This window comes from Saimiri boliviensis, chromosome 1, assembly GCF_048565385.1.
Source record: "Saimiri boliviensis isolate mSaiBol1 chromosome 1, mSaiBol1.pri, whole genome shotgun sequence".
Lineage (NCBI taxonomy): Eukaryota > Metazoa > Chordata > Mammalia > Primates > Cebidae > Saimiri > Saimiri boliviensis.
Window position 1 is genome coordinate 115,808,585 of NC_133449.1, and position 21,012 is coordinate 115,829,596.

The 21,012-nt window shown below is 38.8% G+C and overlaps 1 protein-coding gene across 3 annotated transcripts in view; it reads left to right on the forward strand.

Moving 5' to 3' along the window:
• Nucleotides 1-20,174, forward strand: part of BBS2 (Bardet-Biedl syndrome 2) — a 29,711-nt gene extending 9,537 nt beyond the window's left edge. The window contains exons 6-17 of one of the 3 annotated variants that reach the window (XM_074402684.1): nt 3,083-3,187; nt 3,271-3,357; nt 6,480-6,615; nt 6,818-6,957; nt 7,770-7,914; nt 7,999-8,170; nt 9,124-9,253; nt 10,444-10,575; nt 11,131-11,268; nt 11,930-12,042; nt 18,669-18,817; nt 19,660-20,174. In XM_074402684.1, coding sequence (XP_074258785.1) covers nt 3,083-3,187; nt 3,271-3,357; nt 6,480-6,615; nt 6,818-6,957; nt 7,770-7,914; nt 7,999-8,170; nt 9,124-9,253; nt 10,444-10,575; nt 11,131-11,268; nt 11,930-12,042; nt 18,669-18,817; nt 19,660-19,766 — 1,554 coding nt within the window. In that variant the 3' untranslated portion in view covers nt 19,767-20,174. Of the gene's footprint in view, nt 1-3,082; nt 3,188-3,270; nt 3,358-6,479; nt 6,616-6,817; nt 6,958-7,769; nt 7,915-7,998; nt 8,171-9,123; nt 9,254-10,443; nt 10,576-11,130; nt 11,269-11,877; nt 12,044-18,668; nt 18,818-19,659 lie in introns of those variants that run through there. The other 2 variants (XR_012518446.1, XM_074402695.1) reach the window with 2 other exon arrangements.
• The last annotated feature ends 838 nt before the right edge of the window (nt 20,175-21,012 follow it).

Below are 21,012 nucleotides of genomic sequence, written 5' to 3' on the forward strand. Positions count from 1 at the left end.
TTTAAAAAGTAATGTTGGCCGGGCACGGTGGCTCAGCCTGTAATCCCAGCACTTTGGGAGGCCGAGGCGGGTGGATCACGAGGTCAAGAGATCGAGACCATCCCGGTCAACACGGCGAAACCCCGTCTCTACTAAAAATACAAAAAATTAGCTGGGCATGGTGGCGTGTGCCTGTAATCCCAGCTACTCAGGAGGCTGAGGCAGGAGAATTGCCTGAACCCAGGAGGCGGAGGTTGCGGTGAGCCGAGATCGCGCCATTGCACTCCAGCCTGGGGTAACAAGAGCGAAACTCCGTCTCAAAAAAAAAATAAAAAGTAATGTTTAGGCCTCATGTAGTGGCTCATGCCTATAATCCCAGTGCTTTGGGAGGCCACGGTGGGAGGATCACTTGAGGCCAGGTGTTTGAGACCCACCTGGGCAACAAGACCCCATCTCTACAAAAAATAGAAAAAATTAGCTAGGTATGATGGCACATGTCTGTAGTCCTAGCTGCTTGAGAGACTGAGGCAGGAGGATCCCTTGAGCCCAGGAGCTTGAGAATACAGTGAGCTATGATCACACCACTGCATTCTACCCAGGGCAACAGAACAAGACTCTGTCTCAAAATTAAAATGAAAAATAAATAAATAAATAACAGTATTAAGAGTTAGGAAAATAAAGACAAAAAGAAAATAAAAAGATATATCTAAAGATTACCTGTATCCTTTATGGTTTTGACATACTTAGGATATTTATTTGCTGCTAGTTTTCAGGATTGGGCAAGACTGAAACAGAAAAAAAAAAATTTAAGGTATTTTTAAGGAATAAGAAGAGGATAAAGGAGCAGTGGCTTGTGAACATTGTAAATGGACAGAAAGAAACCAGTGAAAGGGAGTCTTAAGAGATCAGAATGGTGGGATTCTGCAAAATTTAGTTATGTGGTATTTAGGAATCGATATGAGAAAAGCTTGAGGACACTGGTCTCAAAACTAACCTTGGCCACTTGTCCTTAAATTGCTTGCTTCATGCCACTCATAAAAGCTGTCTAAGAAGGTCACTTCTTTTCCTGTAACTAAAAAGGAAACCAAAAAGCAAAACCTGTGCTCGCTTCGGCAGCACATACACAAAAAGCAAAACCTACATATCGATGTACAGTGTTACCTATGACTTTAACAAATTTATCCTATAGCAAGACTTACCAGTTTTTACTAAGTCCTGCTATACCTTTTATATGTTCATAGGTAGTATGATGTAAGATGATAGTTGTGAACAAATTAAAAATGAAGAGGACAAATGAGTGCCAAAAGGAGCAGTCTGAGGATATGTGTCTATACAGGGAGTCTGTTTTTTCTTTTTTTGAGATGGAGTTTTGCTCTTGTCGCCCAGGCTGGAGTGCAGTAGCGCAATCTTGGCTCACTGCAACCTCCACCCCGCCAGGTTCAAGCGATTCTCCCACCTCAGCCTCCCAAGTAGCTGGGATTACTGGCAACTACCACCACACCCAGCTAATTTTTGTGTTTTTAGTAGACATGGGGTTTTGCCATGTTGGCTGGGCTGGTCTCGAAGTCCTGACCTCAGGCAATCCACTTGCCTTGACCTCCCAAAGTGTTGGGATTATAGGCATGAGTCACTGCACTTGGCCCTGGAGTCTGTTTTGTGTGCCTGTGCTTACCTGTGCTTTCTGGAGGAGGGCCTGGAGCCTTCATTAGATTCTTAAAGGGGTTTGCAACCTCCCCCACCACTAAAAAAAACAGCTTGAGAATCCGTGGCTGATAGGTGCTGTGTCCTGCATTCTCATATCCCTTTCATTCTAATTTGTGGTAAATATTTTCTCCTTTGGTGGGAATCATTCAGATTTTGTTAGATTTCTGTTGCTTGTTAATACTAGATGTGAGGAGACTGAAATCTTTGAAACACCTCTTTCCTAAATCCTAGAAAAGAGGATAAGAACCTGGAATAGAGTTAGGGATTTGAGGGGACTTGTTGATCTTCTAGTCCATGAAAGGAAGGAACTGGTGAACTAAGGAAGCACTAAAGGAGCTCAGGAATCTGGTGCTAAATTTATGAAGATATGGACTTTATAACGTTGTTCATTGGCAGGGTCATTTTCCTGTTCTCTTTGTTAGGTTTTTACTCCTAGTTAAAATATCTTTTCCCAGATCAGCAAAATCATGATTCGTTTGGCAGTTGAACAATACGAAGTATTATCAGAAGAATACCTTGAGTTAAATAATTCTGGAATCCTACACAGCACTTTGTATTCATAGTTAAGTGAAGTGGGTGGTTTTGTAGAAAAGCTGTGGGTGTAAAGGAAATTATATAACTATTCTCTGCTTTATACAATTTATTTCTTAATATCTCTTGTATTAGGAGCAGAATTAGAAAGTAATCTGCAGAATCATGGATATCATTAAGCTTTGGTTTTAACTTTAAAGGAAAGTTTTGTTCAGTACCTAAAATTTTATCCTTTTAAGGATGTCACATCCTTGAACAGTCCTATAGCTATTTTCTGTATCATATATGCATTCCGTATATTGTTACATACTACACAGATCCATGTGCTTGGGTTTTTACTTTTCAAAGGATTGTGTGTTCTTTCTTTTACTTCTAGCTAGCAAACAATAAATTATGTCATAGAAAAATATACATATGAAGTAAGATATTCAATTGTGGATTGTTGTAAGTCTTAAAAATTTAGACTGTAGGACATTATAAGTTAAGTAATAATCATTAAAACCTTTTGGGTGAACATATATAATATCTATTGTATGTGCATATTCTTGATCTTGTGTACTTAGCTTATTTCTTCCTTAGTCCGTTAGTTTTCATGTGTTTTTTAAAAATAATTTCCTGAAACTTGCCACATAAGGTTGCTCTAAAACACCAAATTCTGTGAGTTTATTTAAATCTGATTATACAACTCTGAAATAGATGACATGTATCATAGAGAAGAGGAATACATTCCCCACTAATGGATTGGAAGTGCCTTTAAATCTAATTTTAACATAGTTGTAACAAGGCATGTGAAATCTTATAAAGCTGTACTTCACAGTAAACTGAGCCTTAATGAAAAGATGTTGTGTTTTTATGTATTGTTTTCCAGGTAGTCACCTCTCTTTGTCCCATGTATGGCAGTCGATTTGGTTATGCCCTTTCCAATGGCACAGTTGGAGTTTATGAAAAAACAGCCCGATACTGGAGAATTAAAGTTAGTATAATTCTGCCTTTGATATTCAGGGACTTGATACTTATTGTGAGACTTCTGTGCTCATTATTGGAATTCTTTTTCAGTCGAAAAATCATGCCATGAGCATTCATGCTTTTGACCTTAATTCTGATGGAGTGAATGAACTGATAACTGGTTGGTCCAATGGGAAGGTAAGTTTGAATAGCAAAGTTCAGGTATAATTCAAAGTAATAATTGTCCAAGGTGTATTGACTATAGGACTTAGAACCATAATGTTAGGATATAAACTTCAGTTCCTTGGCTGTGTTTTCACATTTAACTCAATACTCTTGACACATTATTCCTGCTGTCATTATCAAGAACTGCAAAGTGAGAGAGTGTAAGTCTTACAAGCCCTGTTTAGGGGAAATCTTCAAGGAGATTCTTTCTAAATCTCTTTTTTGAAGGACTGAGAATCCATCAGCCAGGATGATTCTAGGGAGTAGGACAGTAAAAAAGGAGTTTTAAGGAATTGTTTGAATAGCTCTTTTCTAGTAAATCTTCAGAACTGCCTGAAAACTTAGCACTAATGGGAAGAATCATGTTAGCATATTGTTTTCTGAGCTATAACTTTAAAATAAAATCCTTTTGCTAGCTTTCCTTTTTTAACTTCAAATCAGAATTTTTTACAGTCTTTTGGCAAGTCAGGATTGTCTTCTTAGAAGCTGCCTAGGTAGCTGCCAGATCTCCATGGATACCATTTGCCCTCGCTTTCTTGTCTGTCAGTGTTGGATTGCTTGAAGGGGATGCGCAAATTCTTATCTTTTCTTCTTTGATATATCTTTACTTTTCTCTAGCACTTTATAAGCATTCCTTTGGTGTTATGTGACGGACAGATTCTAAAGAGCTGTTATGTCAGTTTCTGCTTTTCCACTTAGTTTTGTCATTACTATGGGTACTAAAAATTAGAAGACTGTATAGTTGCTTATTAAGAAATATGAAAGTCTATGAAATGGATGTCTTAGTTGCTTTGGGCTGCCGTAACAGAATACCATAGCATGGGTGGCTTATAAACAACAGAAATCTATTTCTTATAGTTCTGGAGGCTGGGAAGTCCCCTATCAAGGTGTTGGCAGATTCGGTGTCTGGTGAGGGATCACTTCCTCATAGACAGAAGCCTTACATGATGGAAGGGGCAAGAGATGTCTCTGGGCCTTCTTTTACAGGACACTAATCCTGTTCATGGGAGTTCTGCCCTTATTACCTATTCACCTCTCAGTTCCCAATACCATTACCTTGGCTGTTAGGATTCAACATACGAACTTTGTTAGGGCACATTCAGACCATAGCAGTGGACCATATTTTGAGGGAATATAAATTAGTATGACTGATTTAAAGAAAACTACTAGATTCGAAAACTTGTCAGGTTACCTTGAAATATAACTCTTGACCTAGATTTTTTTTAGTTAATTGTTTTTGAAATTTTAAGGAATTTCTATTATGTAATCTGTTCTTGAGCATGAAAAAGATAAGAAAATTATATAAGTGGAAAAACTGATTGTCTACCTTTAACAGAAATATACAAAAGGGAAGCATACAAATCCAACTGGTGAATTCGGGTGTGAAAGTACTAAATACATGCTGCTAGCCAATTAACTTCATCTTTTGTATGTCATTTGATGAGTTGGATGGCCATCCTTTCCTTTCGGGGTAAAACCTCCATGTTGGATTAAGCAAAAGATCAGAATATCCACAGAAAGATTAATTTGTAGTCCTACTTCTTAGTTAGCAAATGAACCTTCTATTTGCTAAATATTGTGGAAATGCAGTGCTAGAAGCCATTAGGTAGCTAGGCTTTAACTAAAATGATGCAAGTTCAAGTCAGTCTGAGTTACAGAGTTACAGTAATGTGCTTTGGTAAAAATACAGGTCATTCGTTCTTTCATAGGCTTTAGCATTCATAATTGTCAGGCTTCCATGATGTTATTAATAGCCTGGATACTTGACAGGGATATACTGTAGACAAGGGGTAGGCTGCGACCTAAACTACTTTATGTTTTGGTTGCAAAGTTTTTCCCAGAAGATTGTTTATGAAAAGACAAAAATAGTGAGTAGCATTGGTCATTGAAATGATTGCTCTGCCAGATTTTCTGTACCTAGCCTGTTGTTGATAATACCTGTGTCCTTGCCTGGAACATAATCATCATTTTTTTTTTTTTTTTTTGAGACAGAATCTCATTCTGTCACCCAGGCTGGAGTGCAGTGGTGTGATCTGGAGTGCAGAGCCGGCTCACTGCAACCTCTGCCTCCCAGGTTCAAGCAACTTTCCTGCCTCAGCCTCCTGAGTAGCTGGGACTACAGGCACATGCCACCATGCCTGGCTCATTTTTTGTATTTTTAGTAGAGATGGCGTTTCACTGTATTAGCCAGGATGGTCTCAATCTTCTGACCTCATGATCTGCCCACCTTTGCCTCCTAAGGTGCTGAGATTACAGGCGTGAGCCACCACGCCCGACCTCATAATCATATTTTAAGTGATGGTCATTTATTATTGCTTTTGAGATGCATTTGTTTCTGATCAGGCATTTATTTATTTGTTCTATCTCTTGGGAATGGGAGACTTAGAGGATAGGAAAGCTCTCTAAGATATCTGAATAGTTTTTATGTGGAAAAGGGACTCTTAACAGGGTGGTTGTAAAAGGTCGTGTGGTGGAAGACTGGGCTAACTCCACAGTTTTCGAACTTCAGATTAAACATGCTTTATACATTTATATATAATAAAGATACAGCTTTTATACAGAGCTAACGTTTATTATGTACTTCTGTGTGTCAGGCTCTGTTTATATATGTTAACTTCATTATAACTCTGTGAAGTGTAGTACTGTTATTTTCTCCATGTTCTGGTTATTGTTCCTCAGATGAAAAGACCAAGCACAGAATGATTAAGACACTAAGATGCCGTGGATAGTATGTGTCAGAGCTAGAGTCTGAACCTGAGCAGTTTGGCTATTAAGCCCATGCCCTTTGCACTGTGCTGTGTGTACTGTATGTACTGGCTCTTAGCAGACCTGTTTCTTCAAATGAAGCATTGTGTGAAGGCCCGTATGAAAAACAGCTTTTATTTAAAAGGAAGAAAGCATAGCTGGTTGAGGCTCCTTTGGGTCCGTCTTGGCCCCAGCAGTTATAGGTATCTCCTGAGAAGTCGTAGGATTTTATAGAACACTCTTGAAAACTGCTAGACTGAATGACCTTTAAAGCTGATTTTTATTTTTAAATTTTGTGGTTTTTAAACATATAGCGTAAGCAACTTTTTAAATTCTTGTTTTATTTTTAGGTTGATGCTCGAAGTGACCGAACTGGGGAGGTCATCTTTAAGGATAATTTTTCTTCTGCAATTGCTGGTGTGGTAGAAGGAGATTACAGGATGGATGGCCACATACAGTTAATCTGCTGCTCAGTGGATGGGGAAAGTAAATTGAGATGAGGAAAATCCTTGAAAAGTCACACTTTCCATTTGATTGGGTCAAAATACCAGGACATTTGTTTTGAGATCCTCTAGTTCTAATAAATTCACCAAAGTTGGGGAGAACTTAGGTTTTTGTTTTTAAGAGCAGTTAATTGATGACCTAAATGTATACCTGGTTATACCTGGGGTTTTTTCCTTCTGTTCAGTCCGGGGCTACCTGCCTGGCATGGCTGAGACGAGGGGGAACCTCATGGACACCAGTGTAGAGCAGGACCTAATCCGAGAGCTGAGTCAGAAGAAGCAGAATCTGTTGCTGGAACTCCGTAACTATGAGGAAAACAGCAAGGTAGGTCCTAACGTGACAGGGTAATGGTGGCGGAAATGTTGAGACTGACCAGGAGGATTGGCAAATGTGGAAGAATGGGAGTGTCATTGCCAGGGTGTGGCCTTTTTGTCAGTGTCAGAATTGAGGGGGCATATTTCCTTTGATCTTGAAATTTCACTGCCAGGTGGTTAAATTGCAGAAATGTTTTCCTGATTGTTCGAGGATATTTCCTGCAGCACTGTTTATTTATAGCAGTGAAAACAGCTGGAAGCAACTTAAATGTTCGTCAGCAGTAGGGAGTATGTGCTGGGGAATCTTAAGTAGTTCAAAGAATGAATACTTGGACTGATATGGAAGGATGTCCGTGGTCTTATTAAGTGACAAAAGGCAAGAACAATATGTATAGAATGTCTTTTATCTTTTTCAAAAAAATCATTTAAAAATTGGCAACTATAAAAACACTGTGTGTATGTACGGCAAATTGGCTGAAATGTTACTTTAATTTGTCCTGTCATGCGTTGCTGTATTTGAGGTTGGTGTACTATGGGAATTTCTTTTCTTTCTTTAAAAGAATAATACTTAAAAAACGTAAAAGCCATGATGAGATGCAGTGGACCATACCCATAGAAAGAGGCAAGGGTATTTTCCCACAGGGCCAGACAGAGCAAGGAAGTGCAAATAAGGTGAATTCTCTGAATTCTAAAGAATCAGATTACTATATTAATAAGATGCTGTAGACCATGTATTTTGAAGCTGAGTAGCGATATTATTTAAAATTGATATTAGTTCTGTGTTTTGGTGATTGAGCTGGAAATGGGTGGGGTGTTTTGCAGGCTGAATTGGGCAGTCCACTGAATGAGGCTGATGGGCATCGGGGCATAATTCCAGCCAATACCAGGCTCCACACCATGCTGTCAGTCAATTTGGGGAATGAGACCCAAACTGCTCATACAGAAGTGTGCATTTCTACTTCTAATGGTAAGACAGTATTTACATCTGGTGTTTAGAGGCACCTGTGCCATCTTGGAGTTGTTCTTTAACTGTTTCTCCTCTTCCCTGCAGACACCATCATCCGAGCAGTATTGATTTTCGCAGAGGGAATTTTTGCAGGTGAAAGTCACGTGGTACATCCCAGCATTCACAACCTCTCCAGTTCCATCCGCATCCCTATTGCGCCTCCCAAAGATGTCCCTGTGGATCTGCACTTGAAAGCATTTGTGGGTTACAGAAGCAGGTGACCCTTTGCAAGTCACAGTTCATTTAAAAACAGCTCTTACAGGAGGGCAAGATGAATACATTTTCCATATGCCCAGTGAATTCTGGGGGTCCTGAGAAACTGTTTAATGGTTCTATCTACCCAGTCAAAGTTTCCCATGATCTTTCATTTCCTCAATTTGAAACCTGTAAAAAGAAAAAGAAAAACTGATATGTGAATTTAAGATGGTTCTTTTTTTTTTTTTTTTAACTGAGACACAGTCTTGCTCTGTCGCCCATGCTAGAGTGCAGTGGAGCAATCTCAGTTCACTGCCACCTCCACCTCCCAGGTTCAAGCAGTTCTCCTGCCTCAGCCTCCTGAGTACTGGGACCACAGGTGCCAGCCACCACGCCCAGCTAATTTTTCTATTTTTAGTAGATACAGGGTTTCACTGTGTTGGCCAGGCTGGTCTTGAACTCCTGACCTCAGGTCATTCACCCTCCTTGGCTTCCCATAGTGCTGGGATTATAGGCATCAGCCACCACCACCACCACACCTGGCTAAGATGATTATTTTCTGTTTTTAGTCAGGTGATCTCATAATCACAAAATGTTTAATTGATGATTTGTCAACTTGTAGTTTTGGCCACTAAAAGTATAAGAGTTAGGATGTACCTTTATATTACATTCATACATAACCTCAGGTAGTGAAGAAGAAAACTTGCAGAAGATAAGAAACTTTTAACATCCCCTTTATGGTGTTTTAAATCCTTAGTGCATGCAGGTATATATGTAGACTCATGCTATCTCTATATCTTAAATCTAATATATTACTGTAGTACTTTAATCCTCAGGTGTTTTGGGGGTTTCTTCTTAAGTGAAATCCATAAATACCAATTGGTAGCCCAGTAGTGGCTTTATTTTCTGGGCCTTGCACTTCGAAGCAACATTTTATACAAAACAATTCCCTTGTGTTTCATCTGTTGGCCATAGCACCCAGTTTCATGTATTTGAATTGACAAGACAGCTCCCTCGATTCTCCATGTATGCACTGACTAGCCTGGACTCTGCCAGCGAGCCAATCAGTTATGTTAACTTTACCATTGCAGAACGGGCACAGCGGGTGAGTATCTCACTTTTCTCTTTCAATGCTTTTGCATGGTAGAATCCTTTAGATCTTATTTCATAGAAAGGGGAAGTGACATGAATGTGTTATATTGGTAGCAGTAAGTACGATATGAAAGAATTCTCTAACTTGGGGATGACTTACAACCTGTAATAAAAATATTCCTAAAATGTCTTCTCTCACTTTGAAAAAGCATCTGAGCAATCCTTGGTTATCGGTGAATTATTACCAGTGTTTAATTCTTCTCTTCCCGTTATGGTTTCAAGAGAGTATTTCAAGAGGAACCTGCATCAAGATGAAAAGGAGTGAGACTTGGAGCTAAGAACGTTTTTGGCTTTAAGTGCTACCTTAACTCATTAAATTCTTAGTGATCTTGGGGAATTCCCCTCACCAGTGTGAACCTCAGTTTTCTTACCTGTAGGTGAGGATAATCTTACCCACTTTATTGGGGGGGGCCCGAGGATTACATGATTGGCATGATAATAGCACCTCTTAAATTTGAAAGTACTAATACTAGTGTACTTTAATCTTGGCTGAGCTTTGGAATTCTTGGTGAGACTTTTTAATCATGTAGATTCTCAGGCCCCTGCCTGGCCTGTGGAACCACAACCTCTATAGGTGGGCCCTTCCAGAAGGCCTCATGGGTGATTCTCATGTGGAACCCGTGTTGCAAGCCACTGCACGGTGTTACTGCTAGTAACATTAAAACTTATATTTTCCTTATTGCATGGATGTATCTGTGGTGTGTGCACATTGTATACCTCATTTTACATTTCTTAAAGAATAGAATGGAATAGTTTTAAGCACACTACATTATCCAAGTTATACCCACGGAAGAGCTGTTGTGTAACAGAATCAGCAATATACCTGAATCACTTGTACATTGCATATAAGACTATGTCTAAGTAGAGGATGATATAAAATCACATCTGCTGTAGGGCCAGGCATAATTATGAATGTTACTTAAGAGCAGAAGTGAAGTGAGAAAAGGGATTGTGACTAGTGTTTTAGTGTTTTCTTGGTATGAGATGAAGTATAATTCTTTTTTTTTTTTCCTCAACAAACAGTAAAACTAGAACTCTTCTTTGAAGAATGACTGTACCTTCATATCTAAAGGCATATTAAAAAAAAAAAAGAATGTCTGTACCTTAAAAATGGAGGCTCATTTCATTGTGTTCATTTTTAAGGTTGTTGTGTGGCTCAGTCAGAACTTTCTGTTACCAGAAGACACTCACTTTCAGAATGCTCCATTTCAAGTGTGTTTCACATCTTTACGGAATGGTGGCCATCTGTATATAAAAATAAAACTTAGTGGAGAGGTAATGTTTAATATCATGGGGCATGTATTTTTTCTTTTTAAGTTTATTTTCATTTACTTATTCTACCACTTAGATCATGGAATGGGAGGGGAGATTTCTTAGGTGGTATTTACCATTCAGTCCAAAGTGAGGTGGGGGACATCAGTGTGAAGGTCGTAAAACCACATGTTTTGTTTTATTTTATTCACATGTTTTAACTTGGTCTGTTACTGTCACCATCTTAGACACTGGAGTAGAATCTGGAATAGATGTTTTCTGCCTCCTTCCCTTCCTCTCTTCCTTGTCTAATTGGGAAAGGATTGGGAATACAGAGGTCAACAAAAACATTTTCATTGTTTGTCATTTAATTTCTGAGCCTAGAGGATTTGCCTTTTAGCTAGCTGCTGGAAAGAATGCAGTTTTTATTTTTTTTGAGAGCTAAACTTACCTTATTCTACACTGCATATAAATATATGCTCAGTAATTTTGTTGAGTGTAGGGAAATTCAGGTACTATTTCAGCTAAGTTTGTCTAATATCTGAGGATGCTAAACTTGTCTATTTTTTCTCTGGGTAGATCACTATAAATACTGATGATATTGATTTGGCTGGCGATGTCATCCAGTCAATGGCATCATTTTTTGCTATTGAAGACCTTCAAGTAGAAGCGGATTTTCCTGTCTACTTTGAGGAATTAAGAAAGGTGCTAGTGAAGGTGAGGGCACTCGGTAGATGCATTTGTGAGAATGTGGTAGTCTAATAATGTTTGAGGAGATTAATGGTACTGCTGATGAACTTATGTTATAGTGATATTTTCAAGAATGTTTGCAATTCTTGAAATAAAAATTGAACGAGTATTGGAAAGTTTATTACTTAGAGGATTTCTTCTATAAAAGGAAGTGTTTAGCTCTCGAGAACCATGCTTGCTTTGTTTGGTTTAAGGTGTTACATTTATAAATGAATATTTTCCTTTATTGGCTGTTCATCTTATTTGTAGTATCTGCTTTGGTCTTCAGTTTAGGTCTTTCCAGAAACCCAAATTCAAAATAAAAGAGCAAAATAAAGAGGATTGTGATTGGCCCCAAAGTATACAATCTTCCCACTGCAAATCCCTAAAATATTACTATGTGTGTTGTGGGGGCTCCTGGTGCTAAAGCATGTGGAGGATTCACATGGTGTGTCCTGTTGAAATTGGAGGCAGCCCAGATGAATTAACTTGTTGAGAAAGAGTTGAAATAACAGGAAGTAGCTTAATTGGCATAAGTGAACGGGGGAAAGAAGGGAGTCTCTGTATCTGGTAAGTAGTGTCTTTTCATCTGTCTAGTTTCAAGAAGTTTGTGAGGCCTTTTTAATTCCTGAGTGTCCATGGTCTCCAGGTGGACGAACATCATTCAGTGCATCAGAAGCTCAGTGCTGACATGGCTGATCATTCTAATCTGATCCGAAGTTTGCTGGTCAGAGCTGAGGATGCTCGTCTGATGAGGGACATGTGAGTATTTACCATGGTTAGTACAGGTGCAAGGTTAAAAATGTGAGCAGTATGGAATAGCAACTCTCAGATGTTACCAGTGGAAGTGTAATTTGTTACAGTGACTTTGGAAAATAAGTTGGCATTACTAGTAAAGTTGAAAATGCATGTCCTGTATGACCCAGCGATTCTATTCCTGGTTTGTAGCTTAGAGAAAGTTATAGCTTAGTTATATGTATGCATGTAAACTAGGATATTTGTAAAAGAATGTTTGTAAAGGCATTGTTTATAAAAATCTCAAAGTGGAAACAATCCAAATTAGCATTAACAGTGTAGTGATAGTGGATGAATTGTGATATATTCATCCAGTGGAATACTACACAGCAGTGAGAGTGCATGAATCTCCATGACACGTAAGAGCAAGAAAAAATCTGATAAGCATAAAGGACACTGAAAGAAGACAGACTTAAAAGACTGGATTAAATGCATCCATGTGTATAGGTAGAGAAAAGAGTAAACTATATAGTTTGGGAAACATGCAATAAGTACAAATGTAAATAAATTCAGGGAAGAGATTCTCATATAAGATAGTATTTTCTCCTAGAGAAGAAGGGACTATGTACAGAAAAAATACATTGGGAAACTTGTGTCTTGATGTTTTGTTTGACTTCATTAAGTATTCTTTGAATTTTTCTGAATATGTAACATTTTACAATAAAAAAGTTAAGTATGTGCAGGTCTTCCTTGGTGCTTGCTAGGATGCCAAATTTACCTTTCCAATAAAATGTACTGGAAAAATTCAGTAAAATAGTTAACAAGTGATAGATGAAATTTATATGTATATATTAGGGGCGACAGTTTACCCAAAGTGCTGCTTGTGTTTTTTCGTGAGAGGCCTGAATTGTTGGCAAATAATGATAATGGTTTTGCTCAGAAGTAAATGGTTTTTAAAGTAATTGTATTGTTGAAAATTTCAAACACATACAAAAGTAGTTGAATATAATGACTTATATATACCAGCCACCGCACTGGGTTGTTCAAGAAACGTGACACTGGTGTCCGCTTGACTTTTGTTGAGGGCCATGCACGACATCAAAACATGGCAGAAAAGGTCAAAGGAGAAGGGGACAGACATGTGCAGAGAGACAAAGCCTGAGGGGTAGCCTCGCTGTATAGCAACCCACTCTTTTGAGAACTAGTTCATTCCTGCATGAGCAAGAACCCACTCCTGAGAGATGGCATTAATCTATTAATGAGGGATCTGCCCCCATGACCCAAACACCCTCTACTAGGCCTACCTTCCAAACCTGCTGCCCTGGCGTTTAAACTTCAATATCAGTTTTGGCGGGGACAAACCACATCCAAACCATAGTGGGTATATTAAATGTGTGATATGAGTTGCAAATATGTTTTTCTGAATTTGTCATCTGGATTTTCCCTTTGCTTAGATTTTAAAAAATTTTTGCTTTAATGTTGGTTTTGCCTTGTAAAAGCTTTTAAAAATTTGTATGTAGTAAAATTGATCACTCATTTTCTTAATACTTTTTAATTTATTTATATATTTTTTGAGACAGTCTTGCTCTGTTGCCCAACCTGGAGTGCCATGGCACAATCTCAGCTCATGCAACATCCACCTCCCAGGTTCAAGTGATTCTCCTGCCTCAGTCTCCTGAGTAGCTGGGACTACAGGTGCATGCCACCACGCCTGGCTAATTTTTATATTCTTAGTAGAGATGGGGTTTCACCTTGTTGGCCAGGCTGGTCTCAAATTATTGACCTCAGGTGGTCTGCCTGCCTCAGCCTACCAAAGTGGTGGGATTACAGGTGTGAGCCACCGAGCCCAGCCACATTTTCTTAATATTTTTACAGTTTGAGTTACAGTTAGAAAAGTTTTCTTTACCCTCAGGGTATACAGTAAATTTACCTGTTTTCCTTTAGTACTTGTACATTTTCCTTTTTTACATTAAGTCTCTGTTCCAGTTGGAGTTTATCCTGGTGTTCATATAAGTTTGTTTTATCATTTTCCATATGACTATCACATTATTATTATTATTTGTGTGTGTGTATGTGTGTGTGTGTGTGTGAGAGAGAGAGAGAGAGAGAGAGTGAGTCTTACTGTGTCACCCAGGCTGGAGTGCAGAGGCAAGATCACAGCTCACAGCAGCCTCGATCTCCTGGCTCAGGTGATCCTCCCACCTCTGTCTCTGGAGTAGCTGGGACAACAAGTGTGTGCCACCATACCCAGCTAATTTTTGTGTTTTTTTGTAGATCCAGGGTCTCGCTATGTTGCCCAGACAGATCTTGAACTCCTGGGCTCAAGTGATCTGGCCACCTTGGCCTCTCAAAGTGCTGGGATTACAGGCGTCGGCCACTACACCTGGCCATGTTGCATTATTTTAATACTGCTTCTTTTAAAGTTCATCATGCTCACAATGATTTCAGATACTGCCTTTATTATATATGATATTTCTGTACACAGTTGAAACTATTTATGGATTTTCTGTACTATTCCATTGATCTGTCTTGTCTCTTCATTTGACAATAGTATTCTTTTTTTAAAAAATAAAATTATTTTGAGACAGAATCTTGCTCTGTTGCCCAGCCAGGCTGGAGTGCAGTGGTGTCATCACAACTCACTGCAGCCTCAGCCTCCCAGGTACAAGGGATCCTCCGACCTCAGCCTCCTGAGTAGCTGGGACTACAGGCATGCACCACCACACCCAGCTAATTTTTTTTTAATTTTTGGTAGAGACAGGGTCTCACTATATTGCCCAGGCTGGTCTTGAACTCCTGAGCTCAAGCTCTCCTCCTGCCCCAGCCATTCTTTTTTATTAAAAAAATTTTTGCCTGGGTGCAGTAGCTTATGCCTATAATCCCAGTGCTTTAGGAGGTCAGGGCAGGAGAATGGCTTGAGGCCAGGAGCTCAAGACCAGCCTGGACAACATAGCAAGACCTCGTCTCTAAAAAAGAAAATAGAAATTTAATTGTGATATGTGATACTGTAAAATATATATTTGATCTTCAACCCTGTTTCCTGACATAGTAACTCCTAAAAACCTTAGAATCTCCAAAGTGATGTCTTTTTGTATGCTAATGATTGACTTACAGCTGGCAGCTCCTAGGTAGCTTCAGGATAGGAGTCAGTCACTGGAACAACCAAGGCAGGATTAGAGGATTGGGACTTTCTGCCCACCTCTTTCCCAACCTCTAGGGAGCGGAGACAGATCGAGAATTAAGCTGATCACTTATGGCCAGTGGTTTAGTCAGTCATGCCTAAATAACGGAGATTCCATAAAAACCCAAAGGGTAGCATTCGGGGAGTTTCTGAACACCAGAACAGATAGAAGTTCCTGAAGGTTGATGTACCTAGGGAAGGCATAGAAGCTCCAAGTGCCTTCCCTAATACTTGGTTCTTTGGATCTCTTCATCTGTATCCTTTGTAATATCCTTTATAATAAACTAGTAAGTACCATTAAGCTTCCCTGAGTTCTGTGAACTGATCTAGCAAATTAATCAAACCCAGAGAGGGGATCGTGGGAACCCCAGCTTGAAGCAGGTCAGTCTGAAGTTCTGGCAGCCTGAACTTGTGACGTTTGTCTGAAGTCAGAGCAGTCTTGTGGGACTGAACCCTCAATCTGTGGGATCTGACACTGACTCCAGGTGAATAATGTCGAACAGAATTGGAGGACACCCAGCTGGTGTCTGCTACAGAATTGATTGTTTTCTTGGTGTGTGGGAAAAATCTCCACAGTTGGTCACAGAAGTGTTCTGTGTTGATTGTTGTGGTGTGGGAGCAGAGAGGAAACAGTTTGGTTTTTTTTCCACTCATGGTAAAATACGCATAATGTGAAATTTACCATCTTAACTACCATACACTACTTTTAGTGTGCAGTTCAGTGGTATTAAATACATTCATAATGTGTACAATGCTGGGTGTGATGGCTCACACCTGTAATCCCAGCTCTTTGGGAGGCCGAGGCGGGAGGTCAGGAGTTCAAGACCAGCCTGGCCAACATGGTGAAACCTGTCTCTACTAAAAATGCAAAAATTATCTGGGTGTGGTGGCACACACCTGTAATCCCAGCTACTCAGGAGGCTGAGGCAGGAGAATTGCTTGAACCTGGGAGGCGGAGGTTTCAGTGAGCCGAGATCACACCACTGCACTCTAGCCTGGGTGACAGAGTGAGACTCTGTCTCAAAAAAAAAAAAAAAAGTGTGTTACCGCCACCAGCATCTCCATAATTCTTTATCTCTTAAACCTGAAACTCTGTACCCATTAAACAGTAACTACCCATTCTTCCTTACCTTTAGCCCTGGCAGTTACCATTGATAGTGCCATTCTTTCATTTATGGATGTTTTGTATCTTTCAATATCTGGTGTGGGTAGGTGCCCCTGTCCCCAACTCCTCTTGCTTTTCTTTTTCATGGTTTTTCCTAGCTACTTGTGCTTGTTTATTCTTTCCAATGAATTTCATCATGAATTGTTATAGCTCTGCAACAAAAATTGATGTTATAATTGAGATGATGTGAAATGTATTAGGCAGAACTGACCCCAGTGCAGTGATGTTCACTCTTGCTGTCTAAGAACATGGCATGTCTTTTATATTTGTTCAAGTCATGTTTTGTGTGTTTTTGGAGTGCGTTAATGGGTTCCTCTTATAGATACTGGATGTTTCTTAAGTTTATGCTTTGGTATTTTCTGTATTTTTAGACAATTACAAGATGTTTACAAGTGTAAATATCTTTTACATTATCTCTTATTCTATAATTATGGTTTTGTGTTTGTAAATATGAATGGTTTATTTTTATCTGTTGATTTGATAACATGCCCTTTACTAATTAGCTTATAGTTTTTCTGATATATTTTTGTATCATCTGTAAACTGAGATAGATATTTGCTCTTTTTGGCCAACTATCTCTAGGGCCATCTCTCTCTTAAGTCAAAAAGGGTTACTGGCTTTAGGCATTTGATTGCAAAATGTCAATATTTATTTTTATTTTTTAAATCAAATTAATTGATATATAACTCATACATGCAGAAAATTTCCCCTTTTTAGGTTTACAGTTTGATCAGTTTTGAGAAACTTATGTAATCATGTTGCTGCAACAGCAATTGAGATATAGAATATTTCTATCACTGGCCGGGCTCATGCTTGTAATCCCAGCACTTTGGGAGGCCAAGGTGGGCAGATCACTTGAAGCCACAAGTTTGAAACCAACTTGGCCAGCATGGTGAAACTCCGTCTCTACTAAAAATACAGAAAATTACCCAGGTGTGGTGGCAGGTGAATAGCTGTAATCCCAGCTATTCAAAAGGCTGAGGCAGGAGAATCATTTGAACCCAGGAGGTGGAGGTTGCAGTGAGCCGAGATCGTGCCAGTGCACTCCAGCCTCGGCAACAAGAGTGAAACTTTGTCTCAAAAAAACAAAAAAAAAAAAAAAAAAAGAATGTTTCTGTCACTCTGTGGCTGTTTGTATCGGTACCTCTCCTAACCTCCAGTTCCTGGCAACCACTCATCTTATTTCTTTTCCTATAGTTTTACCTTTTTCAAAATACCATATAAATAGAATCAAACTATATCTATATATCCTTTTGAGTCTGGCCTCTTTCACTTACATAATGTTTCTGAGATTCATCCATATTGTTGCATGTATCTGTAGTTTGTTTCTTTTTTGTTGCTGAGTAGTACTCCACTGTATGGAGATATACGATATTTATCTGTTCACCAGTTGAGAATAATTGGGTTGTTTCCAGACTTTGGTTTGTAGAATAAAGCTGCTATAAATACTTGCATACAAGTTTTTTGCAGATACATGTTTTCATTTCTCTTGGGTTTTACCTTACAATGGGATTGCTGTGTTATTCAGGGTGTGTTAACTTTGTATGAAACTGCCAAATCACTTATCAAAGTAGATGCAGCATTTTGCATTTCTGTCCACAATGCATGAGAATTCTAGTTGCCCCAAGTCTTTGCTAGCATTTGGCATCTTCAACTCTCTCTTTCTTTAGTCATTTTCATTGTTGTGTAGTATAGATCTCATTTTAATTTTAATTTTATGACTGTTTTTTAAACTTCGATAAAATACAAGGCTGGGTTGTCTAAAAATACTTTAAGACCAGGCCACTTTAGTTTAATGAATATTGATCTGAAACTTGGAAGGTGGGCTGTCACCTTGCTCACTTGTCCCTACTCCCAGCACAGTGGGCTTAAGCATTCTTTTTTTTTTTTTTTTTTTTTTTTTTTTTTTTTTTTTAACAGAGACAGGGTTTCACCATGTTGTCCTGGCTGGTCTCGAACTCCTGACCACAGGTGATCTGCCTGCCTTGGCCTCCCAAAGTGCTGGGATTACAGGCATGAGCCACCGTGCCTGGCCAGGCTTGAGCATTCTTAACCACCTAAATCAAAACTAACTATTGACCAGTAACCAAGGAAGGCCACTTGTCTTTTGTTTATTTGGAAGGAATAGAATATTTTTATGGAACTTAAATATGTTTTCAGAGCAAACAAGCAGTTACTCCATTTTAATGAAAATATAGCTTTAAAAATGGTGTCTTCTTTTCTTTATATGTCTAAGAAGTTTGCAAGTTTTTCTTAAGCTTGCCACATCAAGATGAAATGATGTCAAATTTCTACTGATTTGCACAGGAAAACAATGAAGAGTCGTTATATGGAACTCTATGACCTTAATAGAGACTTGCTAAATGGTTATAAAATTCGCTGTAACAATCACACAGAACTGTTGGGAAACCTCAAAGCAGTAAATCAAGCAATTCAAAGAGCAGGTCGTCTGCGGGGTAAGTCTCTTTTCATAACACTGCACTTTTATCTTTAATGTTTCTGGTGGAACTCATTGAAGATGGTGGTAGCATTCAATAATTCATATTGGGGCTGAAAGTAGCATACCTTTCACACTCCAGAGCTGGCACCAGTCACTTGTGTTTCAGTCAGCCTGGTGTTTGGCTTTAGTCTCTAGACTTCAAAGGAAAAGAAAACCTGCAGCTTCTTTTCCTACATCTTCCTGCATCCTCTAAAGAAAAACCTACTATATACACCCCAAAGGAAATATATAAACATAAATATATGTTTGTCTAAGAAGTTTGCAATTATATATAAATATATATTTATGTTTATATATTTCCTTTGGGGTATATATAGTAGGTATATATAGCATATAGGTATATGTAGTATATATTTATGGTTATATATATAACCATCAAGGCCCAATTAGCAAAAAAGAGACTCAATTAATGCTAAGTGTCTAACTTAAAAATTTAGAAAAAGAACAATAGGATAAACCCAAGGATGCAGAAATATAGCCAGAGATTTATACCCGAATTCTGCTGTTTTAGGTCAATGCTTTGACCTTTTTAGAAATAATCTTTGCCAGGTGAATATGAACTTTGATCCTTTTCTGTAAAACTGACTTTTGATGTCTAGGTTTGAGTTGGTCTCTAAGTCAGTTTTTTAAATAAATTCCTTTACCAAGTTATCTTTTTTAGGGAGTGGTAAGATAAATTAGTTATATTTCACATATAACTCTTTTCTCTCCTGGTTTTATGTTGTTTTAAAACTGGCCTCTAATTTTATAATTTCATGTCTAATAATCTTTCACTTTCTGATGTTTCTTCTCATGCAGTCGGAAAACCAAAGAACCAGGTGATCACTGCTTGTCGGGATGCAATTCGAAGCAATAACATCAACACACTGTTCAGAATCATGCGAGGGGGGACAGCTTCTTCATAGGAGAGGAAAATATAGGTCATGAAGTTCCTGGAAAAGGTTTTCTGTTAAAAATCTATGCTGGTTTACTTTGGATCACACCCTCGTGAACCCAGGGTGCTAAGGATGAAAATAACCTTGGTGAGTTGTACAAGTTAAAGACAAAAAACTACATTTGAAGATATATTCGCTTGCTATTTTTAAATCAGTAGTACTGTTGCTGAATGATACTAGGTTTGCATGGAATAGGATGAATGCTTTTGAAGTATTAGGGCTTCAAAGTCCAATTTTTGCATATTTATGGTATATTAATACATCTTTTTTCTTGAAATTGTAATTGAATTTGTACTTTTCAAATAATCTACTTCTTCATTAAATGTAAAGATGTCAGACTTTGTGTTGATTGATTATAAAATCACCATCAAATCAGAATTGCCCATTTGTATTTTGTAGAGGAAAACAAATGTCGGCCGAGTGTAGTGGTGCCCGCCTGGGAGGCTGAGGGGGGCAGATCACAAGGTCAGGAGATTAAGACCATCCAGGCTAACATGGTGCAACTCCATCTCCACTAAAAATGCAAAAAATTAGCTGGGCGTGGTGGCATGCACCTGTAGTCTTAACTACTTAGGGGGCTGAGCCAGGAGACTCGCTTGAACCCAGGAGGTGGAGTTTGCAGTGAGCTGAGATCACGCCATTGCATTCCAGGCTGGGCGACAGAGTGAGACTCTGTCTCAAAAAAAAAAAAAAAAAAAAAAAAAAAAAAGTGGATATTTGGGCCAGGTGTGGTGGCTCACACCTGTAATCCCAGCACTTGGGAGGCCAAGGTGGGTGGATCACCTGATGTAAGGAGTTTGAGACCAGTCTGGACAACATGGTGAAACCCCATTTTAACTAAAAATACAAAAAATTAGCCAGGCATGGTGGCAGACACCTGTAATCCCAGCTACTCAGGAGGCTGAGCCAGAAGAATTGCTTGAACTCAGGAGGCGGAGATTGCAATGAGCCAAGATCACACCGCTATACTCCAGCCTGGGCAACAAGAGCGAAACTCCATCTTAAAAAAAAAAAATGTGGCTATTTTGATTTGTGTGCTTCTTTTTAATCACCGAAAGGTGGGTACAAAGAACAAATTTACCTTAAGGAAGAGTCAATTTAGAGTGATCACTTTGTTGGAGTAATATTAGCTGCTGTAACAAATAGACCTCAAAACCATAATGACACATTTTTCATTTATTATGTAAGGATTTCTCCATAGTTATGCAAGGACCCA